Source organism: Cavia porcellus, unplaced genomic scaffold (genome assembly GCF_034190915.1).
Source record: "Cavia porcellus strain 051 isolate PalLab524CR breed Dunkin Hartley unplaced genomic scaffold, mCavPor4.1 scaffold_21, whole genome shotgun sequence".
Classification (NCBI taxonomy): domain Eukaryota; kingdom Metazoa; phylum Chordata; class Mammalia; order Rodentia; family Caviidae; genus Cavia; species Cavia porcellus.
The window spans coordinates 33,578,803-33,602,360 of NW_026947504.1; the positions used below are offsets into that span (position 1 = coordinate 33,578,803).

Consider the following 23,558-nt stretch of genomic DNA (forward strand, 5'->3'; position numbering starts at 1 on the left):
TTTTACATTGACAGCTTTCTATTTTTGACCATTTAGTATGATACTAGCTGTTGGTTTTCATAGATGGCTTTTATAAGATTGAGATAAAGATTAGCTCTTTCAGTTTTCTGTAGGCTTTTTATCATGAGTGGGTGTTGGAGTTTGTTAAATGCTTTTTCTGCATCCATTGATATGGTCATGTGAGTTTTTCCTTTGGTCCTATTAATATTGAGTATGTATTGATTTGTGTATGTCGAACAATCCCTGGATCCCAGGGATGAATCCTGCTTGGTTATGGTGTTTAATTTTCTTGATGATTTATAGTATTCTGCTTGTCAGTAGCTTATTGAGGATTTTTGTGTCAATGTTTATTAGGGAGATTGGTCTGTAGTTTTCTTTATTGGTTGGATTCTTCTCTGGTTTTTGAATCAGGGGAATACTTACTTCCAAGAATGTTTTTGGAAGTATTGCTTCCCTTTTAATTTCTTTAAAGTGTTTTAGTATTAATGGTATTAGTACTTCTCAAAATTTCTTGTAAAACTCAGCAGTGAGTCTGCCAGGGCCTGGGATTTTCTCTGTTCATAAGCGTTTCATTACATTTTCAATTTCATTGGCTGATATCAGTTTATTTAGAGTTTTTATATCTTCTTGATTTAATTTTGGCAATTCTGTTGTGTCTGTGAATCTGTACATTTCTTGTGTTTTCCAACTGCTTGAAGTACAAGTTCTCAAAGTAGGTATTGATGATCTTCAGGATTTCTGTAGGATCTGTTGTGGTTTCCCTCTTTTCATTTGTAATTTCTTGAATTCATGGTTTTTCTTTCTTTTTAATGAAGTTGGCTCACGGTTTATTGATTTTATTTGCTTTTTCAGAGAACCAACTTTTTGATTCATTGATTCTTTGTATTGTTTTCTTAGTCTCAGTTGCATTAATTTTTGCTCTTTATAATTTGTTCCCTTGTATAAACTTTGGGTTTGATTTGTTCTTCTTTTTCTACAAGTTTGAGGTTCAACATTAACTAAATAAATAAAATGTTTATTTGAGCTCATTCTGTTTTCCTGATGTGAGTTCATTGTTACCAGTTTTGCTCATAGAACTGCTTTCATTGTGTCCCTTAAGTTCTAGTATGTTGTGTCTGTGTTACCATTTAATTATCGATACTGTTTAATTTTGCCTTTAATTTCCCCTGTAACCCATGGGTTGCTCAGAAGAGTGTTGTTTAATTTCCATGTGTTTATGTTTTGCCATTGATTTCCATTTTCACTGTGCTATGGCCATGTGGTAGCCTGACAACTGGTGGACAGCTTATAACAACCAGCTGAAGTGAATCAGTGTGGTGCTGAGTGTGGAGGGCCCACGCGGGATTGTTGCTGAGATAAAGAGGAGAACTGGAAAGGAAGAGGTAGTATTATCAGTTTTCTGGGTGTTGTTGGTCCTCCTGGTTGTTGTTCGTTCTCCTGTTGCCATTGGCTCTCCTGGAGAGCTTGTCAGGCTTCTTCCTGATACAAACTTGGCTGTTCTCATCATCAGAGGAGCTTGGACCTCGTCATAGCTGAAAATGGCTGCAGCTCACTTTGGGGGAGCTCTGGTCCTGACTTCATCACCTCCTGGCTGTGGAGGGGAAGGTGGTGTGCTGTTCAGCCTCCGGGAGAAGTTTGTCATGCTAGCTTCCTGATATGAACTCAGCTGTTTTCATTGTTAGAGGAGTCGGGACCTTGTCGCTGAGGATGGCTGTGGTACTTTGCAGGGGAGCTCTGGCCCTTGTGAGCATCATTTCCTGGCTCCAGTGCAGAACCCTCAACCTACTGGCACAGACTTTCTAGCTTCCACTGCTGACCTAAAATTACACAATACAGTATAATTCCAGCACTTGGGAGTCTCAGGCAGGATTGCTGTGAGTTCAAGACCAGGTTACATAGCGAGACCCTGTCTCAGAATACCAAAAAACTAATCAGTGAGTGAAGGAAGACTTTCCCCTTAGAGTAAGGCAGGCACCGATCATTTTCTTTTCTGTTTCAACATTATAAATTGTTGTTAATACAACACAGCAAGGAAAAGAATTATAAGACATACAGATAGAGAAGGAAGAAATAAATCATTCGTAATTCTTTTAATGAGAGATCCTCAGAAACGTAAGTACAGTTTTGAGCCTCTGTTACGAGGAAGAAGAATAAGGAGATAGATGCTGACAGCCAGTCTACATGGCTGCTGCATGTGCGTGTGTGTGTGTGTGTGTGTGTGTGTGTGTGTGTGTGTGGTAGGAATCTGAAAGTCTTAAAAGCAACGCAGTATTTTTCTTTGTGCTATTACAAATGGAACAACTTTGAATGGCACTTGAAAAGTATGCATTAAAGTCATTATGTAGCTTTTGATTTTAATTTTAAAAAGGCATTTGATACTTTAAGATGCCCTTTTAAGTTCCGAGGTCAAATTCATTAGATGTGTTGTAACTATCATTTACCGTTAATGGGTTACAGTTATTTCATATGCTTAGGATAAATTGACATACTTTGTGTAACATTAAAGGCAATGCATTGACTTTTTGATTTCTGTTCAGTTATTTCCAAATATTTGCTTATTTGTATTACAGATTTTAGTATACAGTTCAGAAAATCTGAGTTCTGGTTTCAGCTTCCTAGGATAGTATCCCTGGTTGGTTTTCCTGAAATTTTGTGAAACAGATTTGTAGTGTGAGTAGAAATTTAAATGAGTACCTGGCTAAATACGGTGTCTTTCTAGCAGGGGCAGCAGCAGTCCTAACTTTCCACTGCCTTACCACTCACTGTGCTGCAGCACCCAGTCATAGGAGGTGAGTGTAAGGGGGGTGGATAGATAGATAATCCTGAGTTCAAATGAGAAAACTTAAGGCTTAAGCTTTTGTGCAAAATCCATGCAATCCATGAGCCTCAGTTCCCTCGTCTGTGAAAAGCAGGATAGTAATCTTAGGGAGCTGCTGGAGGCTTTCGGGATAATCCAAAAGCACAGCAGACAGTGGCCAGGCAAGCGGGGACTCTAACGTGGAGCTTTGCTGCAGAAACACTTTATGCTTTTGGCATCTCTTAGAACTGTTTTGAATTAAGTTCTTATACATAGTGGTTTAGATAAATTATGTAATCTATTTGAGTTCTGATTTCTTTGTTAAATAGGCAATAGCAAACTCCAAACTAGCAGTGAGATGTAAATGACACAATGTATATAAAATACTCAAGTAAAATATTCTCATTTCATCATTTAATTCGTTTATTACCAGTGGATTTGTGATTCTGAGTTTTTTAGGTGACTTTTCTATAAGTTACTCCAGAGCTCTAACATTGCCATTGGATGGTGATCATTATGTATTTGCTGGGAGATGTTCAGAAGAATGGAGCTGATGGGAAGCCAGAGTTGGAAGCTTTGAGACTACGTGTATAGATTGCACATTTAGATATTTTACTGTCCAGTAGGATATACTTGGTTATCTAGTATTTTTTTTTCACGACTCAAAGAATTAAGAATAATTAATTAAAATAACATTTAATTTATCTTAACTTTTTTTCACTAATGCAATTTCTAGTTACCAAAAATAATGCCATCAAGATGTTTCTTTTTCTAAAACAGAAGGTTGGTAGCATCCTTGTGAAAGGCTTACAGGGGATTAAATAGCTTTACTGAAGTTTTATTCTTACCCTGTTTTATTGTATCTATTTGTATGAAATTGCTAACATTTGACCAATACTGGTAAACAAAAATGGCGATTTAGGGGCTGCAGTGTGGCTCAGTGGTGAAGTGTGGGTGTAGGTTGCAGGAGGCCCAGTTCATCTTCTTCCCAAATAAACGTATTTCATATGACCCAGTTGTGTGTTTTGGGACATGGTGACAGTGTTTTCTTTTTGCACACTTGACAAATGACTCGATTTTATAATTTGTTTTCCTTTGGAATTTAAATTTATTTTTAATGCATTTTCTGTTGTCATTGTGTGATTTGTGTGATGAATGTCATTCTTACATCAATTAGTACAAGAATTAGTTGTGTAAAAATATGTGAAATACATTTCTTAACCAGAGTTGCTTATTTTAAGATTTGTAACTTATAGTTAACTAGATGTTTAGAGAACTGGACAAGAAAAAAGTCATAGATCATAATAGAAGATTTTGACTACTTGTGTGATACCAAAAATACAGTGAATACTTAAATTTTAAAATTTATTACGAAGACTCATTGCCATTAATCCTCCTCAAAGTCTCTCCCTTTGCTTTAGATACACTTGCCGCTTTCTGAAGCAGGTCTGGAAGTCTTCTCGTGAATCTCTTTGGTTGCATTGTCGTCGCTGCCTAAATGCCCGGAGCTGATGCAAACTGTTTACCTTTCCTGGTCGGTTCTGACTTTGGGAAGAGCTCCAAGTTTCATGCCCCACGTCCTGTGACTAGGGTGGGTGAAGGCGTACCGTGGCGCTTCTCGCCTGCCATTTGGTTGGATTTCCCTGGGCAACAGCGTGTGCTGTATTTTATTTTTTTATCACCCTACAGAAACACACTCAAGGACAGGACATTAGAAGCGCTGCGGAAGGTGATGAGAATGGTGGGATAGACTTATTCACGGTGAGGCCAAGTGGGGAATATTTTGAAGAGGATTAATAACAGTGTGTCTCTTAGTGTAATCCATTTTTAAATTTAAATATTGACTTGTAGAGTTTGATTACATCTCATAAAAAGTCTCAGATTTTTTAAGATCAGTATATTTCAGAAAAGTCCTATCTCTGGTATGTGTTGGTAGGCTGAGCTTCAGCATGTTTATTGATGTATTTTGCAGTACCAGAATGTTCAAGGGCAAGTCCTTATGTGGCCATGTGCTTGTATTTATTTTTGGTTAAGTACCAGGAATAGGATGACTAGATGACCTGGGAAATTTTAAGACACTGTCAGTCTCTTTCAAAGTGGTTAAGTGATCTGTGTTCTCCTGAGTGCTTGTAAGGGTGTGTGGTCTTTTTACACTTAGCCATTCTCACAGAGATACGCAGTGTGACCCGGGGCTCTCATTTGCTTCTCACTAATGACTGGAGGTGTTGAGCGTGTTCTGTGTGCTTATTTGCTGTCTGTATAATTTCCTTGGCAAAGTATTCCAATCTTGCTTATTGAAAATGTGATAGTTTTATTTTGTTTTGACAGCTTTTTTTTTTTTACCACAATATCTAGAGTCTTTATTAAGAGGGTACAGCCTTCAGACTAATACCCAGCCATCAACATACAACTTTACTTCTCACCTAAAGTTAATAAGAATACATTTTATTTTAAATAGACAATGAGCCAGTATACCAAGAATTAAATTCTGAAGTTTTGATTTTGTACTTTGAATACCAAAAAAGCAGTAACTTTTGCAATAATGAAAATATGAATTAACTACAAAGAGAAAAGTAGATATTTAAGCCATTTCATTCTTAATACCATACAATAAAAACACATGTACTTAAAATTTTATTCTATAGATAACACACTTTATAACATTATTATTCCTTTAAAATAGTACAAATGTTTACAAAGAACATTTAACTTAAATTCCACAGTTGCTTACAAAATGGTACTTGCAAGACTGACCTATTCAGGCCAGAAGTGGTTGCCACCACACCTGTAATCCCAGCCCTCAGGAGGCTGAGGCAGGAGGATTGCCACAAGTTCTAGGCCAGCCTAGGCTACACATTAAGTTCTAAACCAGCCGGAATTAAACAGTGAAACCCTGTCTCAAAAAAAAAAAAAAAAAAAATCCAAACAATCAACGTATATAAAGAAGTAAATACCTTGCCAGAAGAGATGGTATAAATATAAATATATCACAATATTAGATACCTCATGGTGCTCCATAGGAAAACAATAAAGACAAGTCAGGCTGTGGGCAGGGGGACTTAGCACTACAAATTTAAAGTGTCAATTTAATTATGAACTCAAAAAAGAATAAATTTAAACCTCTCATTACCACATAATCTGTTTTAGAAACAATAAAAATGATGTACTTTTTGAGTATGTGCACATCAAAACCAAAAGCTAATTTTTACTTTTTCCTTCATTGGCAACTTTCACAGTGTGTTTAGGTTTCGGTTCCCAGAGGCGTTCTTCACAAACCTTGAAGCTGCACCTCTATCCAGCTTGCCAGCCTTTTTCTTGTCTGTTATTTCCTTCACTCGATTCATGCGTACTCTGATTCTTGCCAATTCTTGCTTTACTGGATGTTCCTTTGGATTGACTCCTTGAGTAGCTAAATAAACCCAAAACATTGAATTTAGTGTGTATGTGGAAAGTAAGTCCACTTCAGCTTGTCCGAGGGGGTCCAGCTTCTGCAGCAGCTCTTTTCTTGACACAGACATCAAGGTCTTCAGCATCTCATCTACAGCACCTGTGAAATTCTCAGTTGTTGACAGGTGCTCATGAATTTCTACTGGATAGTCTTCAGTAATTTCTTCATCTGCCATTATGATCAACTTGACACCTTCGATTTCCGGCTCCTGAAAAAAACTTACATAGATAAAACCTCTATCAGATACATGATTTGGACTTCCTGTTGTATAAGTAATTTCTTTCCATTTTTACTTCAGGTGAAATTCTTGGGTGTGCTGTGGTATTATTGTTTCTTCTTAATTTTGGCACTTTCTTTAATCTCCTCCCCACTCCACAAAAAGGAACTCACTCCTTGCCATTCTCTTTCTTCGTTTCTTCTCCTTTGGTTTGTATTCTCTTTTGCTGGTACCAGCTTCTTGCCTGGCTGTATGTGAGTTAATGCTGTAGGGGTATGTATGTCGCTGCTTCCAAGAGCTTCAGGCTGGGGCAGGGCTCTGCACTAGGCTGAATGTGGAACACATAAGTTTATAAGATTGGCCTACAGTGGCGGCCCTGAGTCAGCTCGGGACGAGTGCAAGGATCTGTCCATGCACTGCAAATCTAGAGGGTCCAGCCAGAGGCCTGGAGCCCACGGCAGTCTCCTGTGTATACAAATCTATGGCCAGAGGTTGCAGGGCCAGCACTGGAAGCTAAAGAGAGCGCTGGAGCTGAGGAATCTGCGCGGAAAGGCAGGCAGTGAGGCCCCAGGTGAAGCAAGGACAGAGCTCCTCTGAGGAGTACCAGACGTTCCTCTGAGCAGACGAGCCAACATAAAGCTCTTCCCACGAAACCAGCTGAACGCCTTCCTCCTGCTGTCCTCTGTCCCATCCTGACAACAGGTTGGGCGTCCCATGCCAGCTGACAGTCAGTTTACTACCACAGGTTGTCCGTCAGCCTCTCTGGTACGGCCCAAGGGGAGCCTAATTAGTGGATATCTTGGTTTGGCTGTGTGGTGGACACCTCTTCTTCCCTGACTCCTCTGGGGATTTGCTGTTTCAGTTCTGTTCTGGATTGACAGGGCTTTACCGGGGTGTGTTCAAGGGTTCACGCCTGCCAGAAATACCAAAAGGTACTTCTCATGGCAGGACAGGGACTCTCTGTCAGCAGTGACAGTGCTGGAGACAGCCTGCTGCATCCCACAGTTTACCAAACATTCTTTAGAGCTCATTTAATGACCTTTACTTGTGTGTAATTCCAACTCTTTCAACTTGCTAAGTAACCTAATGTGTGGCCTTTGTTTGTTTTTACAACTTTTTCTACATTTTTAAAAGAATGCATTGTCATATTTATGCACAACATTTAAAAATAGCTATAAATTAAATTTGAAATGATATTACTCAAATCTTATTTTCTGTGTATTGGTTTCTGAGAAAAGTGTATCTTCTGCAAAGAGAATCTGATATTTATGGTTGTGATTTTTAAATGCATTTTTCCCCATGAGATGTGAAATGAGTCTTTCGTCCATCTGTTGTATTGCTTTTCACCTTGAGTTCTGAATGTGACTTATATTAATTGCTTCCCCCACCTCTTTCAGTATTTAACATTTCCCTGGTGTGTCTTTGTAGTTGCTTATTTTATCCCTTCCCAATTGTTTCATTTCAGATATACTCTTGAATATTTATGTTTAATTTAGTCTTATTTAATTGTTATGTTGCTTTTTTTTTTCAAACAGAGTCCTTTGACATAGAGGGTGACAGTGGACTCCAGTCTGCTTGGGTTTGACTATATAGAGTTGGCCAAGTTTCCTTTAATTATTGGTGTTTCTGATTTTTCCCTGTAAAGTGGAAATATTGGTGATTTCTGTCTCATTTTGTAAGAATCAGGTGAATGTATATATATATACATGTCTACGCTTGACATTTGTTACAGTTTATTGCTAGATAATCTCCAAGAGCCTCACGTGCCCATATGCAGGGTTCAGAGAGTGATGGGGCTGACTTGCTGTTAGGAGGTAAGAGCCTGTTTGGAAGAGGCAAATATGTTCTGTAGCCCAGCGTACTGAGTATCTGGTTATATAGACACCAGGGCCATTAGAAGTAAAACCTAACTGTATCTTAAGTATTTTATATCTAATAGAAACTTAGATAGAAGTTCCAAAATTCCAAAATTTTTAAGATCTGAACTAAAGTGAACATACAGAGATAGTGCAGTTGGGGCTATGACACCACTCGCTCCTCTTACTTGAACTCGGTGTCATCCCATGTCCACTCCTCCCCACCAGGATTACTACCAGGAGGCAGAGACGAGGAAAGCAGAGATCCCTGAGCCAGCCTTGGAAAGTTCCAAACTAGGATGCATGTGTCAGTGACCTATAGCAGTGATGGCGAACCTTTTAGAGACTGAGTGCCCAAACTGTAACCTGGAACCCATTTACTTATCACAGAGCCCCAACATTACAATTAACACTGAATACTGAGGTTTTAGTTTAGAAAAACAACTTTACATTTTATTGACATCTTTTGCCTTAAAAATGCAGTAACAGAGCTTTCAGTGATACAAGCAGCTTTTTATTGAAAAGTACAAGTTTGCATTTGGCATGCTTTTGCATAGTTAATGTGATCCTTGCTGTTGTGTGCATACTGATAATCTGTCAACCCTTCACTGAGGTGACTTGGCTTGGGTGCCCACGGAGAAGGCTCTGCTTGTCCACTGTGGCACATGTGCTGTAGATTTGCCATCGCTGACCTGCAGGAGCCTTTTTTTACCTGGAGCTCATTGGAGGCTCACGAATGTGAACTGCATCTCCTAATGTCAGAGGAGAGTGAACTATGGGAAAGAACATGCCAGTTATATTGTTTAGAAAAACCCAGTGATGTTTTTACAAAGTGGAATACTACTTTTAAGAGTTGAATATAGACTCTGTCGTTCCCTGCAGTGCAGTGGTGGTGAACCTGTGGTACTCATGCTACTGTGGGCCGTTTGTTACTGAGAGCTCGAAAGAGTCCCAGCGCTGCTTTGGTGTGGGTTGGGCAGTTTCCCTGTGCCAGGCGTGGTGCTGCAGGAGTGCTGTGCATGTATCCCCATCTCTCTTCCCACCCCTACCCCACCAGTGAGATCAGAATTTCTGATTGTGTGTTAATGTCTGGGTTTAAGAAATACCTTTAGTGTAGCACTTGTCACGCTCCATTCTAACTTTACTTACGAATCTGTCTCTCACTAAACCACTAACTCCCTAAGGAAAAGGATTTTGTCTTATTGTTTTTGTCTGTTGATTCTTGTATTTTTGTCAACTAGGGCCCAGTGAAATTACCTTAAGTTTTTGGAGAGTAGGTGTATCCAGCCTGACAGTTTCTGAAAGCCAGCTGAATATCTTCGAGGAAACAAAGCACACCAGAGCTGGAGGGAACCAGGAAGGGAAATAGACCCACTCTGATTAAGAGACTTGCTCTGGATCATAGAGTGTTGGCAGCAGAACTGGGATTAGAACACAGGTCCCCAGGTTCCTAATCAAGCATTGTTTCCTGGAACCTTTGTTTCTCTCACCCTGCACAAAAATGCCTCATTTCAAGTAGCAAAGGTGGACGTTTATCCCAGTGAAGTGCTCTGATTAAATTTCATGTGGTCTTTCTTCTCTTTCCTTCCAAATTACCACTTTTCTGTAGAGTGTAAATTAAAGAGGAGGTAAGGCGTGTGACTGTAGAGGGTAATTAAGCAGTTTGGGGATTCAGAAAGCACAGTCATGTTTTTCTCTGTGGAAATGCAGTGTGCTTAGTGACTGTCTTCTGGGAAATGTCGGGAGGCACTGGACTGCATGCAGGGTGCCATGACATTGAAGTAGAAGACATAGCCCTTGCCCTTCAAGATAGAAAAGGTACGCTGAGGTGAATGGGCAGAGGAAGCATTCGGGCTAGCACTGTGTCACCATGTTCCGTATGGGTGTTGTCACAGTCCACTTCTGTGTGGGTCACTTTGATTCTGAGATAAATGCTGGTAAATGTGTTTAAAATCCAAACATCTGCTGAATGTACACAGTTTTGTGAGTATAATGTAGTCTGTGCTGCCTGATTTAGCTTTGCAGTACACTGCACTCTAATTGCCTGGCACATACCAATCAGAACAGAGGTTACTGGCATACCAGGAATAGAAAAGACAAAGTCATTGACACTGCCAGGTTCTGGAAACTGCAGACACTCTCAGAACTCACAGGCTAGTCATTGATACATAGTGAAGGAAGAAGCCCATCCCAAAATCCACGTAGTTGAACAGGTACACTCATCTAACCCTATTAGGAATAGGGGTTTAAAATATGTGATAAGGACTTAACAACATTCAGTTACTGAGATTCCACAGCCCTCTCTGCAGTGCTAGCACACTCTGGAGAAAGATCACAGTTTAGGATTTCAGTTTAATTTGCATGGCCCATTGCAGCACGTTCTACACGTGAAAGCTGCTATCTGCACCAATCTAGGAGTAGTGTTCTTTTCTTTCTAGCTTGCCCGTTTTGGAGTCCACACAGGTGAATACTGAGAGGGTATTTAGTGTTCATTCATCAGGAATGTCAGTTTGCTGTTTTTTTCTCCTTCATGAATATAGGTAATAATTTCAAGTCTTAAAGAAGAAATAGCTCAAACGTTAATTTGGCTCGTACAATGATGACATAGTGATTCTCTTCCAATTAGGATGTAAAAATTTGTGAGAGAACATTGCTTCATTAAAAGAAAGGAGAAAGCCATGAAGTAATAGCAGTTCTTAAATTCTCAAAAGGGCAAGCCTTCACGAGGAGAGACAGGACGTTTGGGCAGTTTCACCTATAGCAGAGCACAGGAGGAACAGATTTCTACCACAGAAGAAAAGATTAATTGAAATTTTAGAGGTTTTTTTTTTTTTTTTTTTTTTTTTTCCTGGATCTGAGAATTGAACCCAGGGGCGTCACACTGAGGCAAATACCCAACCCTTAAAAATTTATTTATTTATTTATTTATTTATTTACTTATTTATTTAGTGTGTGTGGATTTTTTGAGACAAACTTGTAAGGAACCGTGTGAGTCAGAGACCGACCTAGACTACAAGGCCTGTGTAAAGGCAGTGTGTGTGGAATTTATCATGCCTGGGTGCAGGCAGACAGAGGGTGAAAAGGCCGTCTGTAGGGAGCAAAGGGAACCAGGCTTTTTAATAGGGCTTGAAACAAGGCAAGGGACATTAGGAGGGAAGATCTTAGTAAACCTCAGTGGTCAGAGTTCTCTGGATATCTTGGGCCTCAGTAGGCAAAGTCCTTGGAGTGGCTATTGTGAATGCTTGGTAACTTCAAATGCCTGGGTGTTTGAAAGATTCCCTACTCCATCTTATCTCTTATGACATCCTGTGTGTACTGTGGGAGTTGGTGTCGTGTTGAGCTGAAAACAGTGCCTCTGCTGGAGATGGGGCGGGTATTGGGAGAGTCTTGTCTGAATTGAGCCTTTGAAGACTCCTTGTGTAGTTCAGACTCACCTTCAGCTTACTGTGTGACCCAGGCTGGCCTTAAACCCAGCAGTCTTCTGCTTTAGCTTCTCAAGCACTGGGATTATAGGTGTGAACCACTGCTCAGGTGTTTTTTTTTTTTTTTTTTTTTTAATTTTGAGACAAGATCTTGCTAAATTACCCATGCTGGGTTTGAATTTGTGATCTTTCTCAGCCTCTCTCAGCGCTAGGATTGTGGGCATGCACAACCACACCCGGCTTAGTACTAATGAATTCTTAAAAATGGAATGTAGAGTAATATTACATACAGTTTAGATTAACTAACCCAGATATAGAGGAATTGGACCGTAGGGCCTCTTATCTTTAGGCCTCTACTGGGTTGGAGCATGCTTGGAGACTAGACAGAGATTCCTGGGTGGTTTTGCCTTGCAAGAAGGAGACGAGATACTGTGTCAGGTCTGCTTTTCCAGAACCTGTTCTTTTGACATGAAAGTTCCTGGGAGAGCAACAAACCCTGTATTCTTAGGAGCTAGCAATCATCTGCTCATCTGATGGAGGGCTAGGAAGCCCCCTTTACTCCTGTCAATTAACCAGTTAATTCCTCTGCTCTGGGCAGAGGGTGGTAACAGAACCACAATAACCTCTTAGGCCTGTGCTCTTTCATTGGGGCAAAGCAGAAGTTTGGTTCTGTTGCATAAGGGGCAGGAACTCCTTTATGCTCAAGACAGGAAAAAATTATAAGGCTGCGTTTAGTTGCCACAGGGAAGGAAGGCACAGATCTGCTCTGAGGTGCAGGTACATAGACCTTCCTAAGATTCAGCTGAACCAGTAGCTAGTATATATTGATTGCTGCAATGTTAATTATTATTCCAGTGATAATAAAACTAGAAGAGCTTGTTGAGTGAGGGGAAAGCCTGAGAAAATAGCAGTGTTTCTATAAAAATCGTTACAGGAAGAAGTACCACGCAATGAGGGAGTGCTAAAATATGAAAATACCAGGTCTCTGAGCAAAAGTTACTAGCACCTAGTAACAGAACAACCATAGTCTTTTCTGAGAGCAGGAATGTACAGAGGGTCACCTTTGAAACAAGAATGTAAAGAGGCTTGTGGGGCGGGCCAGGAATACTGAGAAAACCTGTTACACTGGGCACACGGTACCAGTCCATTACTAGGTAACTCCGATGATGTGACATAGCAGATTAACAGCAACATCTCTCTCAAACACTGAACGGGTTGTTGGGACACAAGACCTTTCTGGACAAAAATACTGTCTACCTAGTTACTACTATTCTGCAGTTAATGTCCAGCATGCAGAAAAAAAATGATGACACAATAAATTCAAGAAAGAAAACAGACTCAGAGATGATTTAGATTTGGAAACTACCAGACAGGGACTTTAAAGTCACTTATTAAAGTATTAAAAGATGTAGTAGAAGTAGACCATATCTGTTGACTTACGGAGAACAGAGAGATGGAAACTACTTTTTAAAGAGTTAGATGGAAACTAGTGGAAATGAAAATGTAAGTTGTAGGGCTAGGGGTTTAGCTCAGTGGTGTAAGTGCCTGCTTGGCAAACGTGAGATTGTGTCAAATCCTGGTACAAACACACACACACACACACACACACACACACGTGTATGTGTGTGGGTATATATATATATATATATATATATATGTTGGATTTATCAGCAAACAGATATAGATGAGGAAAAAAATCACTTTATTAAAGCTAAATCAACATATAAAAGGAGACAATGAAGTGTAAAAGGAGGAACAAGGAAACAAGGAAAAGGGAGGACAGAGCAGAGCATCTGCAGGGCTGTGGAACAGTATGGATATTCTAAGATACACAGACCTAGGGGGAAACCCAGAAGAAAAGGAGAGCATGTTTTCCAGAAATTGCAGAAGGGTCAGTTGCTGAGAACTATCCAAAATTAATAAAAGATAGCAAAGAAAGAAAGAAAAAGAAGACCTGAGAATCTCAAGCAGAGAATCTAAAAAAAAAAAGTGAACCTTCTCCAGTTGTAGAAACACCAGAGCGAAGTTGCTGAAATACCACAGATAAAGTCTTAGAAGCAGTCATAGGTTGTTAAAAAAGTTACTGCAGAGGAGCAAAGGAAACAACAGACTTCTTGTCGTGGCTATAAAAACTATGACAGTGGATAGCTAGTTTTTCCAGGACTGTTGATTAAAGAGGCTGAATTGCCTCCACTGCATATTTTTGGCCCCTTTGTCACATACCAGGTAGTTGAATGTGCTTGGAGTTGTTTCTGCATCCTGTATTCTGTTCCGTTAATCCTGTTGTCTCTTTTTGTGGTAGTACCATGCTGTTTTTATCAGTCGTTTTGTGATATAACTTCAGGTCCAGGATAGTGATGCTTTCTACCTTGCTCATTACTCAGGATTGCCTTTGCAATCGTGAATGTGTTTACATTCTATATGAATTTTAGGATTGTTTTCACCAGTTTTGAAGAATGCTGTTGGTATTTTGATTGAGGTTGCATTAAATCTGTATATTAATTTTGAAAATATAACCACTTTGTCTCTATGGGTTCTGTCTATCCAGAATATATTTCCATTTTCTGATGTCCTGTTCAATTTCCTTTTCCAAAGTATTATAATTTTTATAATAAAGCTCTTTTGTTTCTTAGATGAATTCCTCAGTATTTACTTTTTCTTGGTATTTTTGTGAATGTATTTTTTTCCTAATCTCTTTCTCAGAGAGTCTGATATTGGTGTACAGGAGTGCTATTGATTATTTGAGTGTTGATTTTGTATCCTGCTATATTGCTGAATTTGGTTATTCTAGGAGTCTTTCGGTAGATGTTTTTGGGTTTTCTGTATACCATTGGCCTGTGATAATTTCACTTGGTTTTCCTCTACGTATCCCTTTATTTTTTAGCTTGCCTGATTGCTCTTGCTAATGTATGGAGTACTGTGCAGGACGGGAGTAACGCTAATGGACCTTGTTTTATTCCCAATTTCAAAGGGCAAGATTTCAGTTTAATATGATGTTGGCAGTAGATTTGTCATAAATGGCTTTTATCAGATTGAGATACGGCCCTTCTATACCTATTTTCTTTAGTGTTTTATCATGAAAGGATGTTAGATTCTGTCAGAGGCTTTTTCTGCATCTGTTGTGATCGTGTGATTTTTATCCGTGTATGTGAGTACTGTATTGCATTTATTGATTTGTGTATATTGAACCATCTGAGTTGATTACATGAATGCCCCATCCCCATCTCAGGGGGCGCTGCTGGTTTGCATCATTGGAATGAAGCTTACTTGATCAGGATGTGATACTTCTGATGACTTGTTGCGTTCTGTTTGTCAGTATGTTGTTGAGGAATTTTACATCTGTATTCATTAAAGAGGTTAGTCTGTAGTTCTTATTTTTGGTTGGTTCCTAGTCTAGTTTTGGAATCTGGGTGATGATAGCTTTAGGGAGGAATTTTGGGAGTCCTCCTTCTTTTTCATTTTTATTAAACAGCTTGAGGACTTTTGGTGTTGGTTTTTCCTGAAGTTTTTGTGCAATTCAGCAGTTAATTCATTCAGACCCGGGCTTTCCTTATTGGTAGGTTTTCTGTTACTGCTTCAATTTCATTGCCTGTTATTGAATTATTCAGGGTTATTAAAACTTGGTTCAGTTGTGCTGATTCATATGTACTATCTAGGAATCTGTTTCTTGAGTTCTCCAATTTATAATCATATAGGTTTGCAAAGTAATTTCTCTTCTGTGAGAATTGAGGGGCTCAAATTATAAATAAAATTATAAACTTTAACAAATATAAAAATAAATAAAGAACAACATAAAAAGATAGCTACAGGAATTAGGGAGATGGGTCTTTAATACATGGGCCTTGGGGTCACTTATGCAATCCGTAGCACGGACCACTCCCAGATCTCTTCTGTAAAGTGGATCTGGTGTAGTGACGTGTGGGGACCCATTTGGTTAGTTCCTGGGGGTAACTGATGACTCAAGTTGGTATTGTGTATATTTTGTGTTCAGATTCTTCTGTGTGATAAGGTAATTCCAGTGAGGTTTAATTTGCAAGGCAGGAGTCTTTACACTTTTCCTACTCTCAAATTCCTATGAGATGCCTTTATCTCGACCTCCTTTGCTGTCATCTGACAGCCCTCTGGCCATAATTAACAGGCAAAGTGTGACTTATTTTCCAGGTATCCATGTGTGTTTTTAGCTCAGGCCACATAACATAGCCATAAACTAGTTACAACCCATAGCTCATATGTTTGGAAGGGTTTCCTCTCACTGCTGCCAGGGCCATAATGAATGCCATCCTGTTAGAACCACAGTCTGTTTGCAAAACTGACCCTTCTGAGCATGGACTTGGCCTTTCCTTCCTCTTCTAGCTGAATGCGTGGGTCCCTCTGAGTCTGTCTGTTACGCCCTGGAAGGTGCGAGACCAGGCAGTGAGAGACACCATATCTCTGCTGAGTGACTTGAAGGTCTGGGCTTCCTGCCCATGCCAGCCATTTGTACCCTCTGGTTCTGCTCTGAGTTGGTTATATGAACGCCCTGTCTCCATTTCATGGAGCGTTGCTGCTGATTTGAATTAATAACTGGACTGACTGAACCGAGGTCACTCTGGGGACCCTGAATGCTTGGTGCCTTGGTATGCCATGCTTCTACCAGGGCCTGGTAACACACTAACAGCTCTTTTCAAAGGCTCTGTAACTCTAGGGCAATGGCAGAGTCCCAGGGGCATGCATTCTGTTCTCTTGCCAGAGCTTGTAACCAACTCCATACTGCGCCTTTTCTTACCACAGATGCTATCTGTGGTCTGGCGGATCATGTAGCCTAAATGGCTGGCCTGCCTTCGCCACAGCCTAGACCTAATTTGTAGATTTCTCTTGCTTCAGGTCACACCTGCGAGCTGGAAGCTGCTGTCACCCAGTTTGAGCCGTAGCAGTGCAGCCTGGTCTGTTGGGGGTTTCCCTCCTGATGGCAGGGGATATGAGGTGCAGCAATTTGTCTTACTTAGGAGGGACTATTTCAACATGACCCTGACTATTGGTCCCTCAAAAAGTTCACTAGCGTTGCCAAACCCTGAATTGCAGTTGGGTTTACCTGTGACCTTCGTGACTCACCAAGGTACCAACACAGGCCACCATGTGTTACTCTGTTTAATAGGCGTGATGTTGATTGGTTTCTTCTTTCTTACCACGCCCAGCGCCTCTGAGGCTCGGTTATACTGGCACCAGTCCCAATCCTCAGCATGAGGTGTGATAGGAGATGTGTGCAGTCCTGTAGGGTGGGCCTGTGGCCTGCTAGGGAGAGACCTGTGCAGGAATTTCGAGCTCAGCCACGAGCAAGTGCAGAGGATCCTAGTGAGGCTGCGAGGACTCAGTATCCACCTAAGGGACCCAGTCTTAGTCTATAGGGTGGCAGCTTTTCTCTACCAGGGCCCAGATGAGCATGCGGCACCTCCTTTGGCTGAATGTGCTGACATCCCCTAGTCTCACAGTTGGATCTTTGAGTCCGTGCTTCTCTGTTTCAGCTCTTCAAGGACAAAAGGTCCTGATAGCACCACTGTAGCCAGAGGCTCTGTGGTTCCCACGCTCACCAAGTACTGCTTAGCGCTTTCATTCTCTGTTGTCCTTTGCTGGCATCAGTGCAGTTCCGCAGTTACTAGCTGCGTCTGCTGTTTGTGTGGCCTTTCACCTTTTGAATCTTCTGAAAGTGTGCCTTGTTGCAGCCGCCGTGGCACACACCTCCACTTGCACATTGTCCAGGTCACCACCAGTGGGATTTCAGCACCTGAACCATGACTGGTGCCAGAGACTAACCCTGCCCCACCTGTTGGTTAGCATAGCATTTCCTCCCTTGCAAAATGGTGTGTGGCCAAGTCCCACACCCTCATCTCACCACCTGTTGTCCAGGCCATTCCTGGGACCACGTGTATTGATCTGGGTCTAGAACAGATGCCAAGGTGGGATTGTAGGTGCAGGATTGTGTTCTTTCTGAAGTGTGATGGAATCTCAGCATCATTTTGAGTTGTATCTCTCAAATGACCAGTGATTTTGACCTTTTTTTCATATATCTATTTGCTGTTTCTAGTTCTTCATCTAAGAATTGTCTATTTGTTTCAGATCCTGATTTTTGGATTGAGCCTTTCAATTTAGGGGGGTCTGACTTTTTGACTTCTTTATATATTCCAGATATTAGGCCTTTGTCTGAGGAGCAGCTGACAAAAATTTCTTCCACTCTGTGGATCGTCTCTTCACTCTGTTGGTGGTTTCTCTTGCTGTGCAAAAGCTTTTTAATAAGACGAGATCCAGTTGTTGACTCCCCGTGATAGTTTCTGTATGCTCAGTTTTGTTGATAAAGTCTTTGCCTACAGTAGCATCTTCAAGAGTGTGTTCTTGTCTTCCAGTAGAGTTAGTGTTTCTGTTTGAATATTTAGATGTTTGATCCATTTTGATTCTAGTTTAGTGCATGGTGAAAGGTATGGGTCTAGTTTTAATCTTCAGCACATGGAAAGCCTGTTTTTCCAGCACTGTTTCTTAGAGAGGCTGTCCTTCTTTCCGTGAAAGTGTTGGGCTCCTTTGTCAAAGACAGGTGGTTCAGAGTGTTTGGAGTTGTGCCTGCATCTTCTAATCTGTTGCATTGATCCTCGAGTCTGGTTTTTGTTGTTGTTTTGTTTTGTGTTTGCCGGGACCTAGGGGTTTTGTTTTATTCTATTTTAGTCACTATAGCTGTGTAGTATAATTTCAAGTCAGCGATTGTGATGACCCCTGCTTTGCCTTTGTTGCCCAGAATTGCATTTGCTATTCTAGGTCCCTTCTGGTTTGAAATGAATTTTTGGGTTGTTTTGTTGAATTCTGTGAGATATGCTGTTGATATTTTCATCATGATTGTATTAAACCTGTGTAACATTTTGAGAGTATGTCTGTTTTTACAGTGTTGATTCTTCCTCCCCAAAGTCAAGAGATACCTTTCCATTTTCTGATATTCTGTGCACTTTTCTTTTTCAAAGTGTTGTAATCTTCTATGTAAATGTCTTGTACTTCCTTTGCTAGATTGATTTCTAGGTGTTTCATATTTTGGATCCTATGTGAAAGGTATTGTTTCCAGTTTTCTCTCCCAGGGAGTTTGTTGTTTGTGTGCAGGAACGCTGTTAACTTTTTTAAAATTTTATTTACAATGTAGTAAAAATACAACAGAGCAAGAGAAAAAAAGCCAATTGAGACAATGTAGTGACATTGGTACAGAACTTCAAAGCAGGATACTGGGACAATAGTAATAGGTACTATAGTATATCTCATTATCTTTACAATAGTTGTCCAGTCAATTAGGTATAGCGAAATCAAACCAATAACAGACCATTGTAAAACCAATTGAAGGAGAATATTGAATAGAGCATAACAGTCATCACAAAACATAACAGTGAAAATAACCTTTGCCTTCACACAGAACATAGAAGGAAATCCCCCTTATTTGCTGTATTGCATATGGTCATCCTCCCAAGAGATGCTCGGACCTCTGCCCCCAGTTACTGACTGGGGGGTAGGGGGAATGTTTGATTCTTAGCCTGCGTGCTGGTAGGCTCGTAGGAACAGCTGACTGGTTCTCCTCCTGGCTAGTGCCAGGGGTGCTTACCAACACGGCGGACAAATTGCCTTCTTGTGCGGCCCCCTAAGTCCCAACATGGCCGGGTCTCAGGTAGCCACTGGTTCTCCTCCTGGCCAGTGCCAGGGGTCTTACCAAGAGGGCAACGAGGAATGCTATTAAGTTTTGAGTGTTCACTTTGTATCCAGCTACACTGCTGAATTTGGCTATTAAATGCAGAAATCTTTTGGTAGAGTTTTTGGGGTCTGTTGTGTCATTCGCAAATAAGATAATTTAACTTCTTCCTCGCTCATTTCTTTCCTTTCTTTCTCTTGTCTAATTGCTCTGGCTAATGTTTTCAGAACTATGTTGAATAGAAGTGATGATAGTGGAGATCCTTGTCTTGATCTTGCTTTTTAGATTGAAAGTTTTGTCCAGTTAGTATGATGTTAGGTGTTGGTTTGTCGTAGATAGCTTTTATAAGGTTGAGACAAAGACTTTTGTTGATAGGTTTTTAATTATATCTTCTATTTCTTTTGAGTATTGGTTTATTAAGAATTTTTATGTTTTCTTGATTCAGTTTTGGTAATTCATATGTATCCGGGAATCTGTCCATTTCTTCTGTATTTCCATCTCGTTTTTGTGTTTATACAGTTTTTGTGGTTTCTTTTGCCATTGATTTCCAGTTTCATTTCCCTGTGCTCTTGTTTGTGCCCTTCCACGTGGCAGTTAGAGCAGGTGGCTAGTGTGACAACACAGAAAGGAAGTGACGGGCTATAGTCTTAGATTGGTTGGTCTGCATTTGAACAGCTTACTCAATTCTTATTGTGTCTAGGAGTTAGGAAGGGTAGCCTTCCACAGCCAGCAGGGCCTACATATCACAGTATTTAAGAAAAGAAAATGAAAGACATTTGTTAGTACATCTGTAAGCAGTAAACTGTCTCATGTCCCTAGTAACATGGCAGTGCCAAGGTCAGCACTCAAAGCACTCTGCAGGTGTGTCACTGGGAGCTTCCAGTGCTACCGTAGTGTTTGGCCAAGCATCCACCGAGACTCAGAAGGGGTGTCTCAAGTGCAGAACTGAAGGTTCTTTGGCACTTTGGCAGGTTTGAGGTGCAGCAATATGACATGCAGACTTGTAGAGATGAATGACAGGAACAGACATTCTTAGGTGGGAGACAGCCTGAGCAAGCCCCTAGATGTACTGAAGTGGCAAATGTATTTGCTATTTGAGAGCCACTCAGCTCCGGAAAAAATGAGAAAGTATTTAACTCATCTGGATATGTTGTAGACACATCGTTATGCCATCAGTTTCGAGAGATTAGAGGTCTGTGTATTTGAACAGTTGTAGCCCAAATAAATGAGTAGCGCCTGGGAGTTCCCGTGCTCACACGATTCTTGCATATTAGAGGTCTGAAAATAGGAGAAGAGAGCAGGTGTCTAATCCTAAGTAAATACGGAATGCAGAAGAGGAGGCTGTGGTGCATGTAGCCAGCATCTTGCTCCTGCTCTGGTTTAAATCTTCAAAATCCAAAGCCCAGGGTTTTTTTTTTTTTTTTTTGTCTTTTTTCATTTTTATCGGTACCAGGGATCAAACTCACGACTGCCTGCTTGCAAGGCAGGCTCTTTTGCCGCTGAGCTAAATTCCCAGCCCCTAAAGCCCAGGTTTTGAAGACCTGCACCCCAGTCCATGGTGCTAGGAGGAGGTACAGGGACAGGCCGGAGGACGCTAGGTCCTTGAGGTCACCACTGAAGGTGTAGGGAGACCGCAGCCCCTCCTCTCCCTCTGCCCTTACCCCCAGCCACCCTCAGCTGAGCAGTGTTCCCTGCCAAGTTCTTCCGCCATGATGCTTTGCCTCAACACGTGCTCTGTGAAATCATGAGCCCACATCAGCCTTTCCTCCTTTCAGGTGCTGCTCCAGGTATTCTATCTTGGTGAGTAAAGCTAAGGGCTCCTGAGTATGCTGATCCTGAGCTCTGGAAGACTTCTTTTGAAAAATTAGGTGATAGATGCTCGGGGTCACCCTCGAAGCAAACTGTTAAGGTTCAGGCTTGTGTCATGGTGGGGTTAGTAGAGCTCTTGGCACTCACCTGCTTCTCCTGTTGGTTCCTCTGTGCTGCTTTGTAGATTTACTTTGTTGTTGTTGCTTGATTTCCTTACAAATTCTCATGAAATGGTTCCCGGTGACCAGTTTTCAGTGCTTTTCTTTTCTACACTTTTTTCTTAAAGCTTACTAATTTTCTTTATTTCTTTTATAAGGAATTCTATTTTTCTAGTTTATCTTACAGTAAGTCCCAAATTTACAAACAGGTTCTGTTCCAGGAGAACACTTATAAGGCAGACTCACTTGTATCTGACAAAGTGAGTCTCACTCAGCACACCTAGGAGAGTTTGCAGCCGGAATGTTGGTAAGGGGGAGCTTAGTGTAGTAAGTTGCCACCCTGTCACTCTGAATGATGTTCTTAGAAAGTGATAGCCCAAAATAAAATTTCTCACTTTTGCTTAGAGAACTTGGTATTCAGAGTTTTCATGTTTTAGCCTTCCTTCCTAGGCTGTTTACCTCTTTCTTTAATGAGTTTTATGTGATATTTCCTGTTTCTCGGGTTTTTACCCTTAACCACAGACCCTCCTTACTATAATCAGAGCAGTTAGTGTAGTAGCAATCAGTATACTATGACCACCACCGTCATTCAGTGTCCTGTCCGAGTGTTACTCTGCCTCAGGCCCTGCTGTAAGTGATTTGTAGATACAGTAGCTGATTAAATTCTCATTCTGGGGAAAAAACAAAGGAAAGAGTTCTCTTTCCAAGGGAGAGAGGCAGGTTCTTCCTCCCTTCCCAGTGGGAGGTGCCGTTGTCCTGTTACAGAAGGTGGGGGCTGAAGCTCGGCAGGTGCAGGCACGGAAGGTGCAGGCACGGAGGGTGCAGCCAGGTGCCACAAGGCACTTTCCAGTGTGCGTGTGTGCGTGGGAGATGTGGCCAGTGTGTGGAACACCGCTGTCGTGGGTGTCAGGCAGCAATAGCAGATAAACATGGGGATCCGCTAGAACCTTTCCTTGGTACCCGTTTCAGTCCTCCGTTTCATCCTCCGTTTCAGTTGCCGCATCCACTGTGCCAGAGCCCTCTTGTGAGCCAGCTGTTGTTCACTCCTAGATTCAGTTTAACACTCACATCTGTGGGAGCATGGCCTATGTCACCTGAGGTGGGTCAGCACCTCCTCCCACAGAGTTTCAGAGACGCAGGCCTTACAGGAGGACCAGGCACAGTGGGCGCGTGGCGGCCTGTGTGCTGTCCCTCTTCCTCGTACAGGTCCAGTGTGGGAGCAGCCCTGGCCATCTTCACCTACCTTTGCGTCGTTGTCACCTTGGCACACTGCTGGGCATGTCACAGGTCCTCAGTAAGTCACTTGTGGGCGAGTGCACCAAAGGTTAGCGAGAAAGGAAGAAGAAAAGCAGAGACTTCAGTGCTTCCCATCTTCCCTAAGTGCAGTGTACCTCACATTCAGTGATGACACTGGGTGCGATTGTTACGCCTCAGGCAACCAAAAGGAAACTACAAACAGGATATCATTTATCCACACAACAGCGATTTCAAACTGCCTTTTGGGGGCTGGTTTACTGCCAGAAAAGGGCCTCCAGGTATTGGACTTTTCTATGTTTCTCTTCCTGCAGGTTTGGCAGTGGGGTAAGCTTATCAATCACATTTTCTGGGTTGTACCAGGAGTGGGTTTGCTGTGTGAGTAGTAGGTTTGAAACTCTGTAAACCTCCTTAAACAGAAAGTTGTTATTTGATTTAATTTCAATTTATAATACTTTTTGAGGAGAGAGAGGAAAAGGAATACTGTGATATTGGGAAAGTCCTTCCTGGCACGATATCTCTTCTTACTTAAATTCAAGGCATTAAAAGCTGCTTACATATTGTGTGCTTGGGATCATTGACAGGTGTTACTGTAGGATGAATGGGGTGGCAGTTTCTGTAGAGAGGCTCCTCCCACGTCCCCTCCCCAGTGTCAGTATTCCTAAGTCTTTTTAATCATTTCCCAGGAAAAAGTTCTAGTCTCTGGGTAGAGGAGTAAAGGCAGTCTGTACAGTTATGGGTTTAATGCCTGTGTTTTCAGTGCATTTCCTTCCCCTCCACTAGGCTGTTTAGTGCCCCAGATGCAGATTCTTTGATCTCCCTTAATTATAAAATAAAGCATGCTAGGTGAGCGGGGGAGGGGAGGCCCAGGCTGGAGAAGGGATTCTTAAGTGAATTTTAAAAGCCGTTG

General features: G+C 41.4%; 2 protein-coding genes across 5 annotated transcripts in view; one reads left to right on the forward strand and one right to left on the reverse strand.

The window, feature by feature from the left end:
* Wasf3 (WASP family member 3) overlaps window positions 1-23,558 on the forward strand; it is a 124,203-nt gene that overhangs the window by 53,109 nt on the left and 47,536 nt on the right. Inside the window, exon 3 of one of the 4 annotated variants that reach the window (XM_063232543.1) lies at window positions 2,720-2,789. The exons of 2 other annotated variants lie outside the window; for them this stretch is intronic. The gene's annotated coding sequence lies outside the window, so the exon portion shown is untranslated. The remainder of the gene's footprint in view (window positions 1-2,719; window positions 2,790-23,558) is intronic. One more of the 4 variants, XM_063232544.1, reaches the window with a different exon arrangement.
* On the reverse strand, window positions 6,028-6,443 carry LOC100718528 (nuclear nucleic acid-binding protein C1D-like). The gene has a single exon (XM_063232546.1). The coding sequence runs from the start codon at window positions 6,418-6,420 to the stop codon at window positions 6,028-6,030; it is 393 nt and encodes a 130-aa protein (XP_063088616.1). The 5' UTR covers window positions 6,421-6,443.

Excerpts from the sequence above, each read along its gene's own strand:
- LOC100718528 (XM_063232546.1), bottom strand. The coding sequence starts at position 6,420 with ATGGCAGATGAAGAAATTACTGAAGACTATCCAGTAGAAATTCATGAG.